This window comes from Schistocerca piceifrons, chromosome 3 (assembly GCF_021461385.2).
Source record: "Schistocerca piceifrons isolate TAMUIC-IGC-003096 chromosome 3, iqSchPice1.1, whole genome shotgun sequence".
NCBI classification, from domain to species: Eukaryota; Metazoa; Arthropoda; class Insecta; order Orthoptera; family Acrididae; genus Schistocerca; species Schistocerca piceifrons.
Genome location: NC_060140.1, coordinates 524,899,117 through 524,921,425, shown reverse-complemented (window position 1 = coordinate 524,921,425; position 22,309 = coordinate 524,899,117). Strand labels below are relative to the sequence as shown.

The 22,309-nt window shown below is 42.8% G+C and overlaps 1 protein-coding gene across 1 annotated transcript in view; it reads right to left on the bottom strand.

The window, feature by feature from the left end:
- Positions 1-903: 903 nt before the first annotated feature.
- The window catches only part of LOC124788795 (wiskott-Aldrich syndrome protein family member 2-like), a 122,097-nt gene continuing 100,691 nt past the window's right edge, over positions 904-22,309 (bottom strand). The window contains exon 4 of the mRNA XM_047256077.1: positions 904-1,259. Coding sequence (XP_047112033.1) covers positions 904-1,259 — 356 coding nt within the window. The remainder of the gene's footprint in view (positions 1,260-22,309) is intronic.

Below are 22,309 nucleotides of genomic sequence, written 5' to 3'. Positions count from 1 at the left end.
GGTCTCGCACCACTATACGTAGTTCCTGGCATGTAGCATAGTTGGGAATCTGATCTTTAGGATGCAGAACGCAGTTAAAATCACCTCCTAGTAGGCAATGGTCATAACGCTCTAAAAACAGGGACGCGATTTCCTCGGAATAAAACTGGGCTCTTTCATGCCGTCGGTCGGTGCCTGAGGGAGCGTAGACATTAATGATGCGTGTCCCCATGGCAGTGAGTGCCATGCCCCGAACTGATGGAAGGAAGGCGACATCGGTCACAGAAATCCCGTGGCGGACGTAGATGGCCACTCCGCGGCCCATAGGATCACTCGCGGAGGCATAGCCATTGATATCCGGGAGACTAGCCAAGTGAACTTCCTGCAGATGGGCGAAATCAATATCCGAAGCCCAGAACATCTCTTGCATAAGGCGGATTTTCACCCTGGAACGGATGTTGTTGGTGTTGATGGTTGCTATCCGGTAGGCCTGGTGTCGGATTGCTGGTGGCTGGTCCACTCCGCTGTCCGCGCAAGGGTGTGGGCGTCGCAGCGGAACGTTATCCCGCTGGCCCGCAGGGGAGTCTGGGGAGAGTATGATTAGTGGTGCGGCCGTGACGGCGCAGGGTCTCGTAACGGGTCCTGCTTCTCGACCTCCTCCTCGTGCCACGCCGTGGAAGCGGACACTGGTATATCTTCCATTTTGTCTGCAGAAGATAGTGTAATTGTGCGTGGTGTAGTGTCGCCAGTGATACGGTCATGGTTTAGTTCAGCGTCAGCACGGGGCGCAGGCACACCGCTGGATGTCTCCGCGCTCATAACGTCTTCGTCAGCAGTAGCGGGTTCTGAGGCCTCGTGCTGGTCGGCGGTTGCGGCCTCCCCGACTTGCAACGTCTCCTCTTGGCCGGAAACTGTGCGACGTCTTCACTTGCGACGTTTCGGAGAACGTTGTTTCCTTGTGCGACCCTCCGTATCCGACGACGGAAGGGAGTCGCGTTGTTCTGGCAGAAAGGTCGCTGTAGGAACGATGAGCGAGTCGATCTCCCTCGTGTTTCCGAGGTCAGAGTCAGCGTCTGGTTGCGCCGGCATCTTCGGGGCGGCGTCGGTGGCCGGCAGAGGCGGCGGGCCGTCCGAGGCGGTCTCCGTCGGTGTCTGGTCGGGCTCGTTGGTGGCATCGTTTGTGGTGACCGGGCGACGTTGCAAAGCGGTAGGAGACGCTAGAGCAGCGGCATAGGTCACCGGTAGCACTGTAGGTTGCGACGTGGGTGGTTCTTCGGCAGCTGGAAGTTGCGTAATACGCCGTTGTAGGCATTCGGATCTAAGGTGGCCTTCTTTGCCGCACCCGAGCAGGTCCGAGGCTGGCCGTTGTATATAATTATTGCACGGCATCCGCCGATCTGTAAGTAGGACGGAACGTGGCTTCGGAGATCAATGGTGACCTGTCGGACCCCTTTAGGACAGGATACTTCCGAAACTGTGTCCACTTCTGCGCAGTGTGGCCATGGACTGTGCCGTATGGGTGAAGTGTCGCGACGACTTCCTCAGCAGGAAGTTCGAATGGCAGTTCGAAAATGCGTATCGTTCGCTTACCTAAGCCTGCGTGGTCGACGGTTACCTCCTCCACATTGCCATCAGCATGACAGATGCGGAGCCCCTGTTTGGTCTCATGTAGTATGCGTTCGCACGCCGCGTCGTTAATGATTTTCACATAGACCGTGCTGCTCACGATGGACAAATGTATGCCGATAATATCGGTCGCCGGGATCTTCACTTCCTCTCGCAGAAAACGCTCCACCTCGAGTGCTTTGGGTCGGGCATAATCGTTGCAGAAAGTGAATCGGAGTGTTGATTTACGGTTCGCCATGGATCGTACAAGGTAAGCTGGCACTTAAGCAACGGCCGTCAGAATGTAAACAAGGCGAGCTCGCGCTCCGCACGCAGTCAACACGTACGCGTCCGCTATGTTGCCCTGCCGAAGGCAGACTAACACGACTCAGCTACCGGCGACGGACTTCATACTGATAGTAAAGCGTCTTTAAACCTGCTCCATTGACTACCATTTCTGTACTTTTTCTCCTTTGAGGGCAGCAACATATTCTCCAATTGAGCTTAAAGCTTCAGCAATGTGCCGTGTTGCTTTCCTGATGGTAAATTTTCCAAGCAGTATTGCAACGGCAGTTTTCTTCATTGGCTCCTCTTCTCATTTTGATTTCTTTCAAATTGACATTCCGAAAATAATCGCTGAAAATGAAATACGGGTTTAGTATTTTTGTCTGCAGAGCTGGTTGTCCCTCCAAGCTTGAGCAAAGAACGCAATGCCCAAGACTGGTGCTAATGCGACAGGCTTAACAAGACTTACTACTTTCCACATACAGGGAAGTTTCGTTAAAAATGCTTATAATTCTTGCACATTTTCTTGAATATGATAATAGTTTCGTTAAAATTGGTGGGTGTAAAACTCCTCGCACTAAGAAGAACAGATGTTTACTGGAGATCGGACTATTCGCCACTGACGTGAGTAAAAGGAAAGTAGCGGAAGGAACAACACTCAAGCGGATTCCTCTGCTGTTGCAGAACAGTCGGCTTCTGCCTTCTAGCATAAAAATGGAGGAATCACATCTATCAGGCCGTGAGGCTTGCTCACTGCTTCGCCGTTAAGTCTAAATTCATAAATTTACTTTCGTTGCTTTCTCGTAAGAGGAAACCCAACGAAGTTATTTACCAATGTAGCGTCGCCGTCCTGGCTGTACATTAACTGTTGCCTGTTGTTAGAACTGCGGAGGTAACTTAAGAGCATTAGGCCAAGAACTCTGTATACTGTTGTGGGCGAACTCTTGATTTCATCTACATCAGAAAAACTGATTTCGCCGGAAAGTTAAGTTTGCACTTCTAACGGAACTGCCTGTAGACGACGTGGAATGTCAAGTTCGCCGGTGCACAGAATTTAAGCAGCCGAATCTGAGGACCTACTCACATATCGCTTGGTAGGTCGTCTTTAGAGTTCCTGTGAAGCAGCATTTAAGGGAAACTAGTGTCAGTGATAGAGTGCATGTTGAAGAATCTGCATATCGTGAGAGCAGAGTCCCAAATTCCACTCTAGTAACTCTCAACTCAGGTTCTAGATTTCTAGCTTCGGGCTCATTCCGGGCTCCTACTCCACTAACACGAAGGGAAATAGCTGTTAGTTTAGTGAACGCGCTAGAGCCATTGTTTTCAATCGGTCTTTTTGCCTTTCGATCACATTTGTGAGAAGATTTTATTGCACCCTTTTGTCATCTCATTAGTGTGAAATATTTTCCACATCTTTCTCCTTCTCCACTTTTTCTCCAGCTTTCCCTACCATCACGCGCGCGCGCGCTTCCGTGTGTGTGTGTGTGTGTGTGTGTGTGTGTGTGTGTGTGTGTGTGTGTGTGTGTGTGTGAAACACTCCAAAACACACAGTCCCAGTATATTTAAAAAAACGACACCAATTCCAGAGCAAAGCCACAAACCTTGGTTACACGAGCCAGCAACGCCACTGTGATCCCATAAAGGCTGCGTACAGACAATAGTATTTCTAGCTTTTCGTTTCTAAAATACTGGTATCAAAGAATTAGAACTGGTCAAAATGAACTAAATTCCTGTTTCAAGTTCGCCACTGAGCTGTCACAAACGGTTATCTTAGTACACAAAACCACCGGCCACCTCATTATAACGCTTCTTTTCGATTTCACTGTCGGCATGACTGAATATTAACTGCAGATGCTTTCCTTCAACGAACCACGATGGAATTTGACGGTCCACCATTGAGAAACGTCAATAGGAGTATTATATTTCCCCAAACCGTCAAAGAACATAGATTTACACACTGAATGCCTGACTGTCTTCATAGCGTGAAAAGATTCGGAGAAATGACGCAATGACGAATCTCTCGATTTTTCTGGTTAAACATTTACCTCTTACCTTTTCATATTCACACAACAAACCATTTGTGTTTTCATGAAAATATACGCCAACAAGATTGCACTGTGGTTAAGGTAATAGAAACGCAATCGGGAAGGGTGGGGCTAAAATTTCATTTTCGCGTAATTACCGTAATTCACTCTGGATGAATGATAGGATAATTCCTTTTTAATGAACATGGCCGAGATTTATCGAAATCTTTGTAAAATCCGAGATTTTGAATCTTCTGTAATGACAGTATTTGGTAATAAATCTTGTGTTTTTTATGTGGCTTTGGTTTCTAGATAAAAAAGAGTTCCGTTGGATAATATGAAAAATTTGACGTAAATATCGTATTTTGCGAGAGGAGAGAGAGAGAGACAGGAGAACTGTTCAGTTCCATTACACCTTGCCGTTCATGTTGTATATTAATGACGTTGCGGGCAACATAATTAATAAGTGAAGATTTTTCGCAGATGATGCAGTTATCTACAATGCAGTACTGTCTCACAAATCTGCACAAATATTTAGCCAGACCTCGATAAGATTTCAAAGCGATACAAAGATTGACAATTTGTTTAAACTGTTCAGAGACGTAAATTTATGTCAAATACTAGAAAACGTAGTATATTACGAGTACAATATCAGTGAGTCATAACTGGAATCAGTCAACTTGCACAACTAACTGAATTTAACACGTTGTAGGGATATGAAAGGGAATGATCACGTAGACCCATTCGTGGGTAACACAAGTGACAGACTTCGTTTGAGTGGTAGAAAACTAGAGAATTTCAACTGATCTTCAAAGGAGACTGCTTACGTATAACTTGGACTGCCCATCATAAAATACTACTTAAGTTTGTGGAACCCGTATCAAGTAGATCTACAGAGAATATTCAACGTATACAAGGATAGTCAGCACAAATGGTTACTCTTTGGTTGACCTCTGGGGAAGCGTCGTGGAGACGCTGAACCGACTAAAATGGCCGTTGCCTGGAGGTAAACGGAACCATACCATGAAAGCCTGCTTAGTAAATTTGTAGAAGCGACTTCTAGGAATCTAGGAATGTACTTCAATTTCGTAGACGCAGTGAAGACAAATTAGACTAATTATAGCTAGCACAGAGGCATTTAAGCAACCATTCTTCCCGTGTTCCACACACGAATGGAACCGACAAAAGCCCAAATTAATGATACAACAGAAAGCATCCCCTACTATCTACTTCGCGGAGGTTTGCAAATTGTTTAGTTCATATACGTATGTAAATGTAGTATCTGGAAGTCTTTCTTTATTAGGGTGTTTACTTTCGTCTGTAATTACGCTTGAATTCCTTCCACCATATCAAAGCTTTTCTTCTTCTACTAGATTTTAATCCATGGGAAGAGGGAAAGTCACTTTGAGGCAAGTCTAGTGAGTGGGGAACAATGGTCATCTTTTTTGTAATCACAAATTATTGTCTGCGCACCGTTTGTGATTGTCATGCTGGAGTATCCAGTAGCTCATACGCCATTTCCGTTGACCATTTTGCCCTTGTGTTCTTCCTCAAACGGCATAGAAAGTCGCAGTAGAACTATATACTGATCGTCTGACCACAAGGGACAAACTCTTAATCAACAGTTCTGTCTATAATGTAAAGGGTGGTCAGAAACAGTCTGAAAAGTTTGTAAGGATATTGCAGGGTAGTTTGTGCTCAGAAATAGTTGTTACTCAAAAAAATATTAGATACTTTGCACCGTTTACAAGTTAATTAACACTGACGTTAGCCATCAGGTTGTTGCGAGTTCGAATTAAAGCGCCCCGTCAAAGGAGCTGTCGCCAAACGTGTCTTCCGTTTGGTTTCCTAAAACCGAACAAGAGAACGATACAAAAGTTGGACGTGGGACGTTAGACGGTGGTAAGGATCGAACCCGAGCCAAAGGCTGAGCAGTCTCCTCTGCTATCGTCTACGCTATGAGAACAACTGACATTAATTGTATTTGACCGGCCGCTTGACTTCGCTCTCTCAACGCACTAATTGGAACTTCAGTGCTAATTAACTCGGAATTGGCGTACCGCATCGTATTGCTTTCTTAACAGTTATTTCTCAACACAAACTATGCTGCATCACACAGGGATTTTATATATATGGCCACAGCCAACGTTTCACGTGAGGTTGCTTGTGAGCGTCTTGAAGCAGCATTATCCAACACGCAGATACTAGTGACGCAAACTTCACCACAATCCTTGACATTTCAGTCCTTCTGACAGACCTCATTCACGTACACTATTACTTTTCCCAAGGTCCTACAGAAATTTAGGAGAGTCCGTCTACGATCTCACAGAATCAGATCTCTCGCCTTCTGATATGATTCCAGTTGACAGCCGACTGGAACAGTCATCATCAGTCAATGTTCACGCGTTTCTGTAATGCTTGTACCAGAACTGAAGTTGAGCCGTGGTCGGCTCGTATCGATTCCGTTGTATCAAAGTAATCGATCTCGTCGTGCGAAAGATCTCCGGTAGCGTACCTCGCGAGCTTTGTCTCTGACTACGGAAGGCAGTGCGGCCGAGCCTACTGGAGAGGTGTGTGAGTCGCCAGGAGGAGGCTCCGACAGTCTGGTTGCGCTTGCTCTGCTGTGTCTATCCGTAAGGACACAGCAGCGCAAGCGCAACCATTCAGCGTTGCTAGTGGAGCACTACACGGATGTGCAGTCTTGAGAAAAAACTATTTTCTGCCATATACGCCCTTCATCGTTTTGTAGTTGATTCGTTGCTGGCATGTTAAATGCCATGACTGCGACTGGATCAGAGCGACTGCACGCCAGTCGTCGTTACTGGTGAGGACTTGCGTCTGAAAACATTGAACACTGTGCCCCCTGATACCTAGTTTTCTCCATGCCGTGCTCCGATTATAGCCACGCGGCAGTTGTAGTCACAGTTAATTGATCTGAACCTTCTCTATGAGCTGTTGATATTATTGTTTCATCTAAAACAAACTCAAGCTACGCTTACGTACTTTCAATTATGTTTTCTGGTCATAGTGTTCCGTCCGTTGAACTGCTTTTTTAAAATTTCGTTCTAGAGTTCATTCAGTTGTACCAACTACAATGATTCAGCTGATGTTATAACCACTTGGTGCCAATTGCTATGTTACGAAGAATTTGACTGCATTTCTGTTATTGTAATTGGTGTGTTCTGGTGTCAAGAACAGTTCTCACTGGCCGGCCGAGGTGGCCGTGCGGTTAAAGGCGCTGCAGTCTGGAACCGCAAGACCGCTACGGTCGCAGGTTCGAATCCTGCCTCGGGCATGGATGTTTGTGATGTCCTTAGGTTAGTTAGGTTTAAGTAGTTCTAAGTTCTAGGGGACTAATGACCTCAGCAGTTGAGTCCCATAGTGCTCAGAGCCATTTGAACAGTTCTCACTGTTGTTCATAAGTATCACTCTGCTGTTTTCCGTACTGTGTTTTGCCAGCTCGTGAGGCGGCGGAATAATCTATTTGTATCCGTTCTGTCGAGTGTGATTTTCGCCCGAAAGGATATATACTCACAGAATTTATATGTTGTAAAATACGTATCTTATATTTGTCAACTGTTAGTTTATTACCTGTAATCGTTGTAAAAAAAGAGGTAAGCATTTTTTTATCTTCACGTTACCTCACATTTTCGACACAGTAATATTATTTTTTGCATCCTAATTCAGTCAGTATAAATTTTGATTTAGCTGGGGCTCAAGTTTAGTTAAAGGAAGTTGAGGCATTTTTCTCTTATTGTGCTGTCAGATCAGATTTCGCGTAAATAAAAGTGAACTCATTATCATCATTTTCCTTTAAATTTTCAAAAGGCATGTAATTTTATCAGTTGCACTATTTGGTTGTTGTAACACGTCAAATTTACTTGCAACGCATCTCTGGGTTAAAATAAATACCTTGCGAAAATTTTAAATTTGTTTCCCGAGCTACCAGACCTTACTACTCCCAAGCTGTTGTTTACGTAGCCCAACAATTAATCAGCTGTGTACAATATGGCAGCAAAGTGTGGTTTCAACCCACAGACTTCTGGGTTTTCGGCCCAGCACACTTGCACTAGCAGCAACACATGGTTGCAATCCATGGACCCAGTTAATTAATCGTTGGGGCAAGATATGCAAGAGCTCGAAAATGGTAAAGCCTGGTAGCCCACAAAAAATAATTTAAAAATTTTACAAGGTATTTGTTTCAACCCTGAGATGTGTTGCAAGGAACTTTGATATGTTACAACAAGCAAACAGACCAAGAAAATCAGTAATCAATAGCTGTACAACAAATATTATTCGCCTTTTAGATTACTTATATTTGTAAAATTGTGTCACAGGCATGGTAGCCCACCTCGGAAGGGCTGTTCCACTTAGCTCACAGGGGGACTGTGCCTAGTCGTCATCATTGATTTCGTCTCAATTTACGGTATATAAAGCGCTAGACCAGGAGTAAAAGCGACACAATTGGGACCTTCACATGGCTCAGCGTTTAGAAAAAAATAGCATTTTTGGTGCAGGTCGGGCGAGGAACGAGGCATTTTATTTTTTCGTAGCGGTGGAGTAGCGGTTGGCATAGCGGAAAGAGAATAGAATGGTAATTTGAGGGTCGTTGTATCGAGGCCCTACGCGGAAATTTTTGTACAGTTTTTACGTGCGCTGAAAATAATTAGAAAAGTATTGTATTTATTAATACTTTCTTATGAGGCACAAAAGCGAAAGGCAAAGGAAAATTTGGGATTCCGAACAAATCTCTAGGAAGGATCGTAAGGCGTACACGAGATGTTCTAATACAAAGTTGGGTTCTTTTGTTATTACACATTTGATGAATTACGTGCCGGAGAGACTTACACCATAAAAACAGAAAAAAACAATAATTTTCTCACCATCTTGCATATGTTATAAACGTCGCATTTGTACTATTACTTGGTTGTTTTAAAGTTCCTATAGACATAAAAACAGTGGGTTACTTTCATAAAAGGTTTTTTCATCGCTCAGTTTGGCAGCAAACCGCGCGTGATGCATCATTTCGTCAAATATTGATGAGGGGAGTTAGTCATGTACAGCTGAATGTGTTTTTATGCAGTCTTCTAGGGTCTAATTTCTTTCGCTCTCTCTTTACCTGGCGATAAAAACAGACGCCGTGGGGCTGCACTAGCGGAATGGATTTATAGGGAATCACTTTAACACTGTACAATGGCAGCCCTCCTCGATTTTGAAATATGTCATCGTACAATAGTGGATTTTTCTGTCCTCGCTACGAGTGATTTAGCCGGATAAATTTGTTCTCTGGCACGCAGGGCTTTATGAGATTAGTCAAAAACTTTTTGGTAATGCAGTTGTAAGTTTCCCTGATGCAGTAATGATGAAATTTCTGTATTTTGAGACGTGAACATCCACCGTTTTCTGAATTCTCAGTCCAAAAATTTCCTTGGTTTTTCTTTTCATGCATTTCATGAAAATATTAATAAATGGAATGTAGTGAGCATTATTTCGGTTTAATTGCAGTGTAAGTAACGTAAAAATCGAAAATGAAACAGTTTCTGCGTAAGTACTCGACCCACCAACCCTCGGATTATTGTTTTTTTTTTTTCTGTTGCGCGAACCACTGTTTCACATCTACATTTAACATAAAACGGCTGATGCCTCGCCCTTCGTAGGCCAAAAATGCTGTTTTGTTCTAACCGCTTGGCCATGTGGAGTTCCCATTTGTGTCACCTTCTTTTTTTGCCAAGCCTTGCATATACTGTTAACTTAGATGAAATCGGTACATTGAGTAGGTGCGGTCTCTCTTTGAGTCGGGACCGGTGCTGCGAGGTTTCACTGCACCCGGGATGCCCTGTACGGCTGTCAACGGCTCACTCACGTATCGTTGCGCAAGCTGAACTCGCCGAGAGGTTCGTAGGCTACAGAGGCACCGTCACAAGTGATCTCGAGATGACGTGGTCCCCCTGGTTCTTAATGTACTGCACTCAACTAAATTAAGAAGTAATATAAATTGTTGATCATAGCAATTTCAGCTTCTTATTTGTTTTTGTTATAGTAAAATGTTTTAGTTCTCTCTCTTTCAATTTCTTATGAGAAAGAAGCCGTGGTACTCTGAGTATTTCGTTTTATTTGTCGTGTCTAAATGAAGCCTTTGCATCTAGCAGATGATGCGGTTGTTTCATAAACGTAGTCGTTAGAAGTACCCGGATTAACTGTTTGAAAAGTGAACTAACAGTTCCTGTAACCATGTTTTTCATGATGTGACAGAAGGAGAGACTTTGGGTGGCAGAAACGATAACTAGAACATTTCGGACCTATGAGATGAAACTGCTACACGATTCAAATCATAGCAGATTCCTTCCAACAGTCAGGCCAGGAAGTGAGTGGCAATGGTATATTTTGAGCCAAAGACACAACAATACGCCCACAGAAATTTTGTCCGCGCCTGGTCGATAAGGGAAAGTACAACTACCATTTCAATTTCTTCCGTGTAGAAGATAATCTCGTCCCACCACAACTCCCCCTCAGCATTCACAGCAGCCCTACCCATCTGCACTTTCTCCTGCCTTAAGCACAGCCAGATCTGCGTATCGGAAATCCTTCCAGTAAGCGCTTGAAACATTGGCATACCCAACCCACACTCTCAGTCCAGCTCCCAGCCCACGTCCCACCAGTTCCAGTCCACTTTTTATGTATTTATTTTTTTAAATTTACTACGGGCTGTTGATAAAACCACTCAGGACCACCTCCAGTTGAAACACCTACGCTGAAAAACCGTCAACCGCAACCCACTCAATCCCCATGGCAGATATCCACTGCTACATCACGATCGTTCGAATGAGCTGACGAAGCTCAACCACTACTTCGCGTATCGCTGTGAAGCATATAGTTTGGATCTGTTGAATACTCTGTTGACGACTGCGGGCTCTCTGAATTATTCTTTTATTTAGCTTTGTTCAATAAAGCATTAGCCACAAACAATCTACATTAGCACCACATAAAGCTCTCGAATGTTTTTTAACACATAAAATACATCTAAGTTATCTTAATTTAACGTGATACAGTTATACTCGTAGTCAATCACAGATAAACGAAACAATCCTTATCAATGTAAAGGGTGGTCAGAAACAGTCTGAAGAGCTTGTAAGGGTGTTGCAAGATGGATTGTGCTGAGAAATAAATGTTATCTGTAGTCAATCAGCAGGGAAGTTAGCCAATCAGGCTGTTGTTCGCACAAACAGAGAGTGTGTTGCCAACTGTGTCCACCATTTTGTTTCTTAAACCCCAACAAGACAGCAACACAAGAATTGGACATGGAAAGGTATTAAGGATAGAACCCAAGCCAAACACTGAGCAGTCTTGTGGGGCATTATCTATGTTGTGAGAACATCTGACACTAACAGTGCGTGTCGAGCCGCTTGAATTTGCGAGCACAACCATCCGATTGTCTGACTTCAATGATAATTAACCAAAAAACGGTGCAACGTATCGAATTTTTATCTTAACAATAATTTCTCGGCAAAACTTACCTCACAACATCCTTACAAGCGTTTTAGACTGTTTCCGATCGCCCTGTAGAGTCACAACTGAATATCCGCTTCAAAAACATAGCCTAAATTAATACCGTATATTTATGGGTTGTTAGTACATAAAAGACATTTAACAAAATTTGGCTGAGGAACTTAAATCTTTTTCAGTATGCGTAGAAATGATTCTACTCTTCTGTTTGCCATCAAAAATAATTTGGTCAATATTTCCCGATGAACTATTATCGTAGACGCAGGTGGGAAAATCTCACTAATTAATCTTGTGTAAATGGGTTGGGTAACAGTCATGGCTGAATCTCATCGTAGTAAACTGCATATTCCTTTTCTATGGCAACTACAGAAATAGAATCATGGCTGTGTTGTTACTTTACGCTCGCTGTCAGTATAATGTCTGCCCACAAAACAGGATGTAAGGTGCCATTCTTGCTGCCGCTCAGACTGCTCTTTCCTAGATTAAATTCTGGAAAAGTTGGCGAATAGTCTCTTTAGTGAGTTCGTCAGTTCGTTCATTCGTGTCGATACCAGTCTCAACTTTTACTCAACACTTTCGCCCTGCATTGATTAACAAATTCGTAGTAGATTCGAAAATTATTTATTTGTCCTCGTGCACCACCGGGCATTAGATACAGACTACAGAGAACTTAACCAATTGGAGAATGTTAATCACTTGTTGGAAGACAGGTTTTGGCAGCATTTAATGGCCATCAAAATCTCAATATTTTCCGCTGGCAGACTGAATAATCGATTAATATATATGCAGACTGAGGTGATGAATGAAAATTTATTGCGAGGTCAGGATTCGAACCCACGCGTTCTGCTCACTAGTCCAGACGAGCTGACCCTATGCCTCCCTGGCGCAGTGGCTTTGCATAACTGCACGGTCTACTCTAGCACGCCTGCCTCACCATTTCAACTTTCCATTCACACCTCAGCCGACTTGATGTTCCGCGTAAACAGCACTGCAGAGGCTCTCCAACTGTATTGGGATAGCACTTCCGTATCGATAGGAATTTTCATTCGTCGCTAAAAGGTGTCTGGAACCATATAGTTTCATTTGATATTCGATTAGTCTGTAACTACGGGCATAAAACGCCGAGTTATCCACATCCATCACTTTCGATTCATCCCTGTAGACGAAGGGCAGTCGCCTGTGTGTACTTCGCTCCTGCTCTTGGTTCTCGTTTGTCTGTAACCTGTCCAGCTACAATCCCTTGTAAAAAATCTCACCCAAATATCTTTGTATGTCTTGGGTAACAATGCTATAAGGTCCAATATAAATTCGAGACGTATTTCACTGATAACAAGCGGAAAATTAAAATGGGTTTTGGGTAACACCAATGAGAGAAAAGTGGGTGTTTTTTAGCTTAAAGACGTAAATGTTCCGTTTACAATACAACCATAAATAAGAAAAACATTTCAGTGAAAACTACAATATTTAATCAGTGGTATTGATAACAAAAAAGACTTCACTGAGAAACAAATAAAACTGAAAAAAAAAAAAATCAGATTGCTCCTAAAGAACCATTGAAATCTTGGGTATTGCTGAACTGAAATAAATGAAAATCTTAACCCAAGATAAGTCACAGAGAACGTCTTTTGTCACACCTTTGAAATGGAGACGATGCAACGAGGGATTGTCTTAAATGAATAGTTTAAGCTATCTTTATATATTTTATTGCACCGGACCTAGTACACTTTATGTGTACGTTTCGCTAATGAAGTGGCTGTAGTCACCACTACTCATATTTAATGCAAACCAATATTTGTTTGAAATGCTATTTGAGGATATTACGTCATAGCGCACATGTTCATTAGCGGTTAAAAATCAGCAACTATATTATGCGGCGCACTGCTGCGGTGCTGTTTCCGGTTCATTTCACAGTTGGCAGTCGGACTTGAAACATCCATTAAAATAATGGCATTCAGAACTATGTTAATCTGTCGGTCGATAGCGCCCACTTTGGTAAAAGCCGGCGTCAATATCCCTGGAAACGTGCGCTACTCGTGAAAAGTCGAAATGATTGCGGGATTATTAAAATGTACGCGAGTCGCTTCGAGGGCCTTTTATTTTTTGGATGGAAACAGAGCAAACGAGATGGAACACGTTTGGACCAATTCAGGCGCCCTTAATTACTCATTTGGCTTCAGCAGATGTGAATGGCATCGGAAACCCATTTGGGCAGCATTAAAAGGTGACGATGACCGACAGTTATTGCCGGTCAGCCTGGATAAACAGCACAGTTTAAGCAGCTACCTATAGAGTTACTGAGCCTACCAAACAAAATACTTGTGCCAGACGCCACTCAGGACATGATGTACGAAGGCGTACTGAAAAGTGATGCCTCAGAAGCTTTTACGTGAAAACTCTAAGTTTTTTTAATAAAACAAGGGTTATTATTATTCTGCGTCTTTATTCTTCACGTGTATGTATTTATTTGACAATGTAGTCACCATGGCGATGAAGACATTTCTCTCAACCAAAGTACACATTGGTGATATCGTCACCGTACAATTTTTTACTTTGTTGATGGAAACACAACGTTCCCTCTGCTTGCATCGCTTCATCACTATCATAGTGAAGTCCTCACTTTAAGCTTTAGAAGCAGATGGACATCAAACGGGAATGTCCGGTGCGTGTGGATGATGATCGACGACAGTGAATCCAAGGCGTCGGATTGTTGCAGATGTCTCAGCGCACGCTTGTGGGCTGGTATTGTCATGCTGAAGAGAGGATATTAAATCTGTGGGCGAACGCTTAGAATTTGAAGCTCGCTTACAGTACGCTGTTTCTCACTCACCGACATAATTATGTTATACGCAACAATTTCGAGCCCTCTAGCGGCAGATGGCTGCAGATATGTAGACCTGAATAATAAAGATGTAGAATGTTAGTAGCGATTGAGTTATTTAAAGAGCTACGAGAGTTTTCACTAGAAAAATTCGGGGGAATTAATTCTCAGCACGCCCCCGCACATTAATTTACACTGAAAGAATTGGAAAACGCCATATTATTTGTAACGTCCCCTTAGAAAAATTAGTGAATTACTGAGCTGATATACCTCTTACATTATTTGCTTTTCAAACAGCTGAGCAGAACTGAACGTACTCAGACATTTCGCTCTTTGCCTATTCTGATCAACACTAAACTGACACATAATATTTTTAGCGCAACGCAATCTGACTATCAATAATCCCTACAAAAGAATGGCCCTGACCAACAATAACCTATACCTTTCATGAATTACTTACCTCACAAAAAACTTAGTTACTCGAACTACTGCAATACAGCGAGCGCCAATACTGCCAGCTAAATAAAAGATTCTAACTACTGAAGTCACTAACTACTGATAGGCATAGTTAGCAAATGAAAGATTTTAATAGAGAACAGACAATGTATTTACCTTAATAGTGTTCAAAAGTCATAATATATGACATTCAGTCTTACAAATTTACTGTCTCTGATGGACACACGTCCAGATCATCCGCTCTCAAAACTCCGCCATTTCTCTCCCCACATCCGCCACTGCTGGCGGCTCACCTCCAACTGCGCAACGCTACGCGCTGTTAACAGGCAACTGCCCTACACTACAATAGCGTATTACAACAATGCTAACCAGCCACAGACTGCACACAGCACATCCAGTGATTTTCATACAGAGCGCTACGTGGCGTTACCAATATAAAAAACTAAACAGCCCACGCCCACTTACATATTCTACAGCACAACCAATTAGTGTTGTATAACTAGTCATGTCACGTTGGAAAAATTTAAACAGTTCATCCGTCGCCTGGGGCGGCTGGAGAGAGAGAGAGAGAGAGAGAGAGAGAGAGAGAGCGCGAGCTTGCACTGGTAAGATCTATGGCAATGTATAAAAATTAGTATTCGTCATAATTAGGCCTCATTCGAGCAGGTACATATGAATATGATAGTAACTTCTAGTATATATGAGGTTCAGAAATTATCTAGGGTGATCCCAAACTGAACAGACAAAATTGTTCAGTGGTATTTGGTGGGTAGTTTTGAATACAGGGCCCTTGGTCTCCAGTGGCTCATTACAAAATAGTTACGTTTCGATTCGTATCTTATCCCCACTTATCTTTCTGTTTTCCACCGAAAATACGTCCAAAAGGGTGCAAATGGCGACAGTATGAGATATATATCTCGCTTAGAAACAAACTTATTGTATTAACCTCAGTAGTTGCTGTTAACAACTGCAATTCCCTCATTCCTCTTCGAGCTCAAGGCGGCTTTCAGTACTGCTCGGTTCCATCTCGCATTTGTTTACCAGCAGTGCTAAATAGCAGTTTGCCGATGTGCACCAAAGAGTGGCACCACAGTGCAATACTAGTGCCAGCCAACATGTCACAGAACTTTTGTGTCTGTCTAAGGGTTGTTGCTTTACACTGTGTTGTATGTTTGGGTAATGATCACATTACAGAATTTTTCACTGTTCAGAAGCCAAAGAATTTGGGTAAACATACTGAACAAATCAAAATGCTAGGTCTTTATTCTTTATGTCAATGTAATTATTTGTCAACATAGTCTCCCTAGTGTCGAACACATTTCTGCCAACGAAAGACCTTTTTAAACATCCTTCGGAAACCGCGGGTCACCTAAACCAAAGTTCTCTGTAAATATCCCTGAACAAGTCCAAAATTTTGTCCGTGAAGGTCAATGGTAATCGATTTATCGCCATATAAGGTACAGTCTTTGTCCCGCGTCAGCTGTGTCCACCGTAACATACCCACAAGGTCACGTCGTATTTTGGTGCCAGCTGCGATCGTTACTGAGGATGTTATTAGATATTTTGATCTATATAGCTCCTTTTATTATACTGCCCGATGAACCATTTGCTCTCGTGATGATAGACGTGTCGTTGAATGCAATTTTATACCCCTTTTCTCAAGAGTGTTCGACTACTGCCGTTTTATGCGGCGATAGTCTCAGCACAATTCGAGTCACATCTGCTCCAGGGATATTATGGACTAGACTAGACACCACGCGGCAGCGGCAACGGCATAGGCAGGCCAGAATCGCACACATCGGACACGATGTCGACTTTACACCGCGGGCATGAAAGGGGCAGTCAAATGAAAAGGAGACAGTTGGAAATAAAGTAAGTATCCTGTTTATTATTTCAAAAGTAATCGCTCACTGAGACATGACGGTCTATGGCTTCATGGAAACATGACCGTACCCAGACGTGCATCTCTTCGTCCGAAGCGCCGGAGTGGCCGTGCGGTTCTAGGCGCTACAGTCTGGGGCCGCGTGACCGCTACGGTCGCAGGTTCGAATCCTGCCTTGGACATGGGTGTGTGTGATGTCCTTAAGTTAGTTAGGTTTAAGTAGTTCTAAGTTCTAGGGGACTGATGACCTCAGATGTTAAGTCCCATAGTGCTCAGAGCCATTTGAACCATTTCGTCCGAAGCACATCGACGGCCATGCTTCCAAAATTATGGTAATCACATATACGTAGAATGTGTACAGGCTTCCTAACGAAACTATCACAGCGTAATTGAAACGACCATGGTGACGCGTGGGTGGGCATTGTCCTGCAACAGAATAATCCCATCCGTAAACATTCCTGGACGTTTGGTCTAGATGGTGCGCTTCAGTTGCTGCAAAGTGTCCAAGTACCGCTGTGCCGGTTGTTTCGAGTACGCTGCAAAAGTTTCGCTTGGAGGTTCTTATACATCCTCCATGCAGTCCCAATCTCTCCCTATACGTTTTCCACATTTTAGGAGCCCTGAAGAAAGACTTCGTTGCCATCAAATTGATTCGAAGGAAGAGATGCATGCCTGGGTACCATCGTGGGTTCGTAGGCATCTGCAAACTTTTCTCCATGAAGGAATTGACCTTTTTGTCTCACAATGGGATAAAAATATTGAAAGTTGAGCGACTACTTTTGGAATAAAAACAGTATGCTTAGTTTCTTTCCAACTGTCTAGTATTCATCTCTCTGCTCTTTGTATTAACAAACACAGTCTCACATATACTCGAATTTAATATCTGTGTGGTACATACAGCTCTAGACTTTTCTTGACCAGAATTTCACTAGATTTTTCACTGTCTGTAAATCAAATGCTGTAGCTGTAATTCCCCTCACAAATATCCCAGATTCTATTCCCTCTGCCGCACAACCAATTCGGTATTTGGGTCATGGCAGTTAGTTGTCACGTGACAATAGCGAAGAAGCACTCGGCAGAAAGGTCGTTATCTGTAAGCGCTTGAAGGGCATGAAGTCCCAGTAGATAGAACCTTTCCATTTCATGGAGCAATTAACACCACGTTTCACTTCTCTTGCATAGTGGTTATTCCTGTGGATCGGGCGCTGGAGACCTTGCTGTCGTGCGCCCTAAAAACCCTCTATTACTACTACTACTACTACTACTACTACTACTACTACTATTCCTATGGATCGTAACCGCAGAACAGTTCTTGATCCTACGTTTTCTAGGCCGATAAACGCTGATGAGACTGCGGTATTTCTTGTTTCAGTGTATCCGAGGACTCTACCTTTGTACTGTCACTCCTGTGAAGCTGATAAGAAACGTAAAAGCTGTTCAAAGCAGCGCACGCCGTCCTCCTGGGATTGTAGTCGGTGGAGAGTACTACGCCTGCGAGCGCTAGGCGCTGTGGGAAAGAAAAATATAATTATTCTTTGCAAAACTAGTCTTTATGAAAATATAATTATGTTACTTCTTTACCACTTATCGTAGTAGAGACGGTCACGTAATTTTTGTTATCGACAATACTAGTTTTTAAAGGCCGCCGTATTGAGAATATTGACGAATTTGTAAAATCATCCCTTACTGTGAACTGATTCTTCAAGATTTGCAAGTGCAGAACTAGAGATTTGAGTTCATACTACGTAGAAATATAGATCAAATTTATTTAACATACTGTTGTACATCATTTCTGACTATACCAATTATTACGAATCGTGGGCTTATTTCGGGGTGGCAAAGATCAGAGAACAATGGATGTGTCGATACGACCTACAGTCTCTAAATAGCCCTGTTTGAGGAGAACTACTTCTGTTCGATGTTTTCATTTTCATTTGAACACACCTGCCAGCCATCCTGTGATGAGAGGTACCGTATAATTTCCGTGCTATCCGCGTATGTTTATGAGGTGCTTTACGAAATTCGCACAGTCACAATTAATAATGATTTACAGTCTTTCTTGCAGCCCAACAGACAAAGTCAACCAATACTAGTAATAACATTCAATTATCACGGAAAGCCATCATGTATCTTACGAGAAGATAAAATTTGGAACAAGAGTATTACATTATGGTTCTTACTGGCGACAATCAGTAACAGAACTTGGTGCATATTTAATTTTCAAATGTTGTGTAAGCTCCCTTAATGCAGAATTTTACGCAGTAGCTATCATAAGTATTATCAATGACAACTGAAATATTATATTGAAGATATTGTAGTTTAGTTTGGAGCGAGGACGCACGTAGAATCCACTAAAATTTGCAGCGTACAAACAGCGTGTTTATGGTGCGCGAACTCGGGAAGAGATTATACTCTATTCACGACGCATGTGCAACCAGGAATACATTTGGTGCAACACACAACTTTTCGTAGTCTTCGAATCACGTACCTAAGATAAACAGGAAACAGTCCTTTGCTACACAAATATTCTGGTATGAGGGGAAACTTTTTCTCATTCTAGTTTCATGTTTCCTCGGGTCTTACTTATTGATGCAAGTGACTGTGGTAATGACAGCTCATCTGAAGATACTGTAGCGACGAGTGATGTACATCCTGCACACATTAAGCAGAAGGCAGAGAAAATGAGTTTTATTACTTCTCATCTGAGAGCTTACACACAGAAGTCTGTGTAAAAGTGTTACACAGAAATAGCATCCACAGACCTACCTATGGCGTGAAAACACTGTGAAATCAATGTCACTACCAGGGAAACATGTCAATGACATGGCAAGGACACAGCTCTTAAATTAGTGGAGATACAGAACCACATCGAGGACGTGGAGTGAAGAACTCATCGTGAACATTTTTGTTAGGTAATCACACAGTTCGGATATAAACTCATAGACAGTATAAAGGGTGAACATTAATGAATCCGACAAACTGCAGGGGCAGATTCCTGAGTGGAAGTGCAGGAGAAAAGGTGTTAATGAACATGTATCCGGAAATGGCTGGTCTGCATCGACAAAAGATGGTGCCGGAACATAGTAAGGAGCTGCATCAAAACACAGATTTGGGATGCAATGCACGCGTTCACACGTCGCATCGTGTATTGCCGCTCTCGTTCCCATGTTGCGGCCTCTCTCCGAATAGGGTCATAGGCGCCAGGAAATCGTTGTTGAAACGTCTGCGTATGAGGAACTGGTTCGGCATACTCTAAGCTTTTCAGATGCACCCAACAGTTAAAATACAGGGGTATTAAGACCGGTAATCTAGCAGGCCACGCTACGGGACTTCCGCGTCCAATCCAGAGTCCAGGGAAGATATTGTTGAGGTGTTGGCGAACTGTAACGCGGAAGTGGGGAGGTACTCCGTCATACAGAAACCACATAGTTTGTCGTATTGCCAAAGGCACATTCTCAAGCAGCAGCCCTAGCAAATCATTCCGCAGGAAGTCCTGGTACGTTTCTCCGTCGAGGCGTGTAGTGAGGCGGTCCAAATATGTTGTTGTTGTTGTTGTTGTTGTGGTCTTCAGTCCTGAGACTGGTTTGATGCAGCTCTCCATGCTACTCTATCCTGCGCAAGCTTCTTCATCTCCCAGAACGTACTGCAACGTACTTCCTTCTGAATCTGCTTAGTGTATTCATCTCTTGGTCTCCCTCTAAGATTTTTACTCTCCACGCTGCCCTCCAGTACTAAATTGGTGATCGCTTGATGACTCAGAACATGTCCTACCAACCGATCCCTTCTCCTAGTCAAGTTGTGCCACAAACTCCTCTTCTCCCCAATTCTATTCAATACCTCCTCATTAGTTATGTGATCTACCCATCTAATCTTCAGCATTCGTCTGTAGCACCACATTTCGAAAGCTTCTATTCTCTTCCTGTCTAAACTATTTATCATCCATGTTTCACTTCCATACATGGCTACACTCCATACAAATACTATCAGAAACGACTTCCTGACACTTAAATCTATACTCGATGCCAACAAATTTCTCTTCCTTGCCATTGCCAGTCTGCATTTTATATCCTCTATACTTCAACCATCATCACTTATTTTGTTCCCCAAATAGCAAAACTCCTTTACTACTTTAAATGTCTCATTTCCTAATCTAATTCCCTCAGCATCACCCGACTTAATTCGACTACATTCCATTATTCTTGTTTTGTTTTTGTTGATGTTCATCTTATACCCTCCTTTCAAGACACTGTCCATTCTGTACAACTGCTCTTCCAAGTCCTTTGCTGTCTCTGACAGAATTACAATGTCATCGGCCAACCTCAAAGTTTTTATTTCTTCTCCATGGATTTTAATACCTACTCCGAATTTTTCTTTTGTTTCCTTTGCTGCTTGCTCAATATACAGATTGAATAGCATCGGGGAGAGGCTACAACCCTGTCTCACTCCCTTCCCAACCACTGCGTCCCTTTCATGTCCCTGATTTCTGTACAAATTGTAAATCGCCTTTCGCTCCCTGTATTTTACCCCTGGCACCTTCAGAATTTGGAAGAGAGTATTACAGTCAATATTGTCAATAGTTTTCTCTAAGTCTACAAATGCTACAAACGTAGGTTTGCCTTTCCTTAATCTTCTTCTAAGATAAGTCGTAGGGTAAGTATTGCGTCACGTGTTCCAACATTTCTACGGAATCCAAACTGATCTTCCCTGAGGTCGGCTTCTACCAATTTTTTCATTCGTCTGTAAAGAATTCGCGTTAGTATTTTGCAGCTGTGACTTATTAAACTGATATTTCGGTAATTTTCACATCTGTCAACACCTGCTTTCTTTGGGATAGGAATTATTATATTCTTCTTGAAGTCTGCGGAAATTTCCCCTGTCTCGTACATCTTGCTCACCGGATGGTAGAGTTTTGTCAGGACTGTCTCTCCCAAGGCTGTCAGTAGTACTAAGGGAATGTTGTCTACTCCCGGGGCCTTGTTTCGACTTAGGTCTTTCAGTGCTCTGTCAAACTTTTCAAGCAGTATCGTATCTCCCATTTCATCTTCATCCACCTCCTCTTCCATTTCCATAATATTGTCCTCAAGAACATCGCCCCTGTATAGACTCTCTATATACTCCTTCCACCTTTCTGCTTTCCCTTCTTTGCTTACAACTGGGTTTCCATCTGAGCTCTTGATATTCATGTAAGTGGTTCTCTTTTCTCCAAAGCTCTCTTTAATTTTCCTGTAGGCAGTATCCATCTTACCCCTAGTGAGATAAGCCTCTACATCCTTACATTTGTCCTCTAGCCATCCCTGCTTAGCCATTTTGCATTTCCTGTCGATCTTATTTTTGAGACGTTTGTATTCGTTTTTGCCCGCTTCACTTACTGCATTTTTGTATTTTCTCCTTTCATCAATTAAATTCAGTATCTCTTCTGTTACCCAAGAATTTCTACTAGCCCTCGTCTTTTTGCCTACTTGATCCTCCGCTGCCTTCACTATTTCATTCCTCAAAGCAACACATTCTTGTTATACTGTATTTCTTCCCCCATTCCTGTCAATTGTTCCCTTATTCTCTTCCTGAAACTCTTTACAACCTCTGGTTCTTTCAGTTGCTCCAGCACCCACCTTTTTTCAGTTTCTTCAGTTTTAATCTACAGTTCATAACCAATAGATTGTGGCCAGAGTCCACATCTGCCCCTAGAAATGTCTTACAATTTAAAATCTTGTTCCTAAATCTCTGTCTTACCATTATATAACCTATCTGAAACCTTCT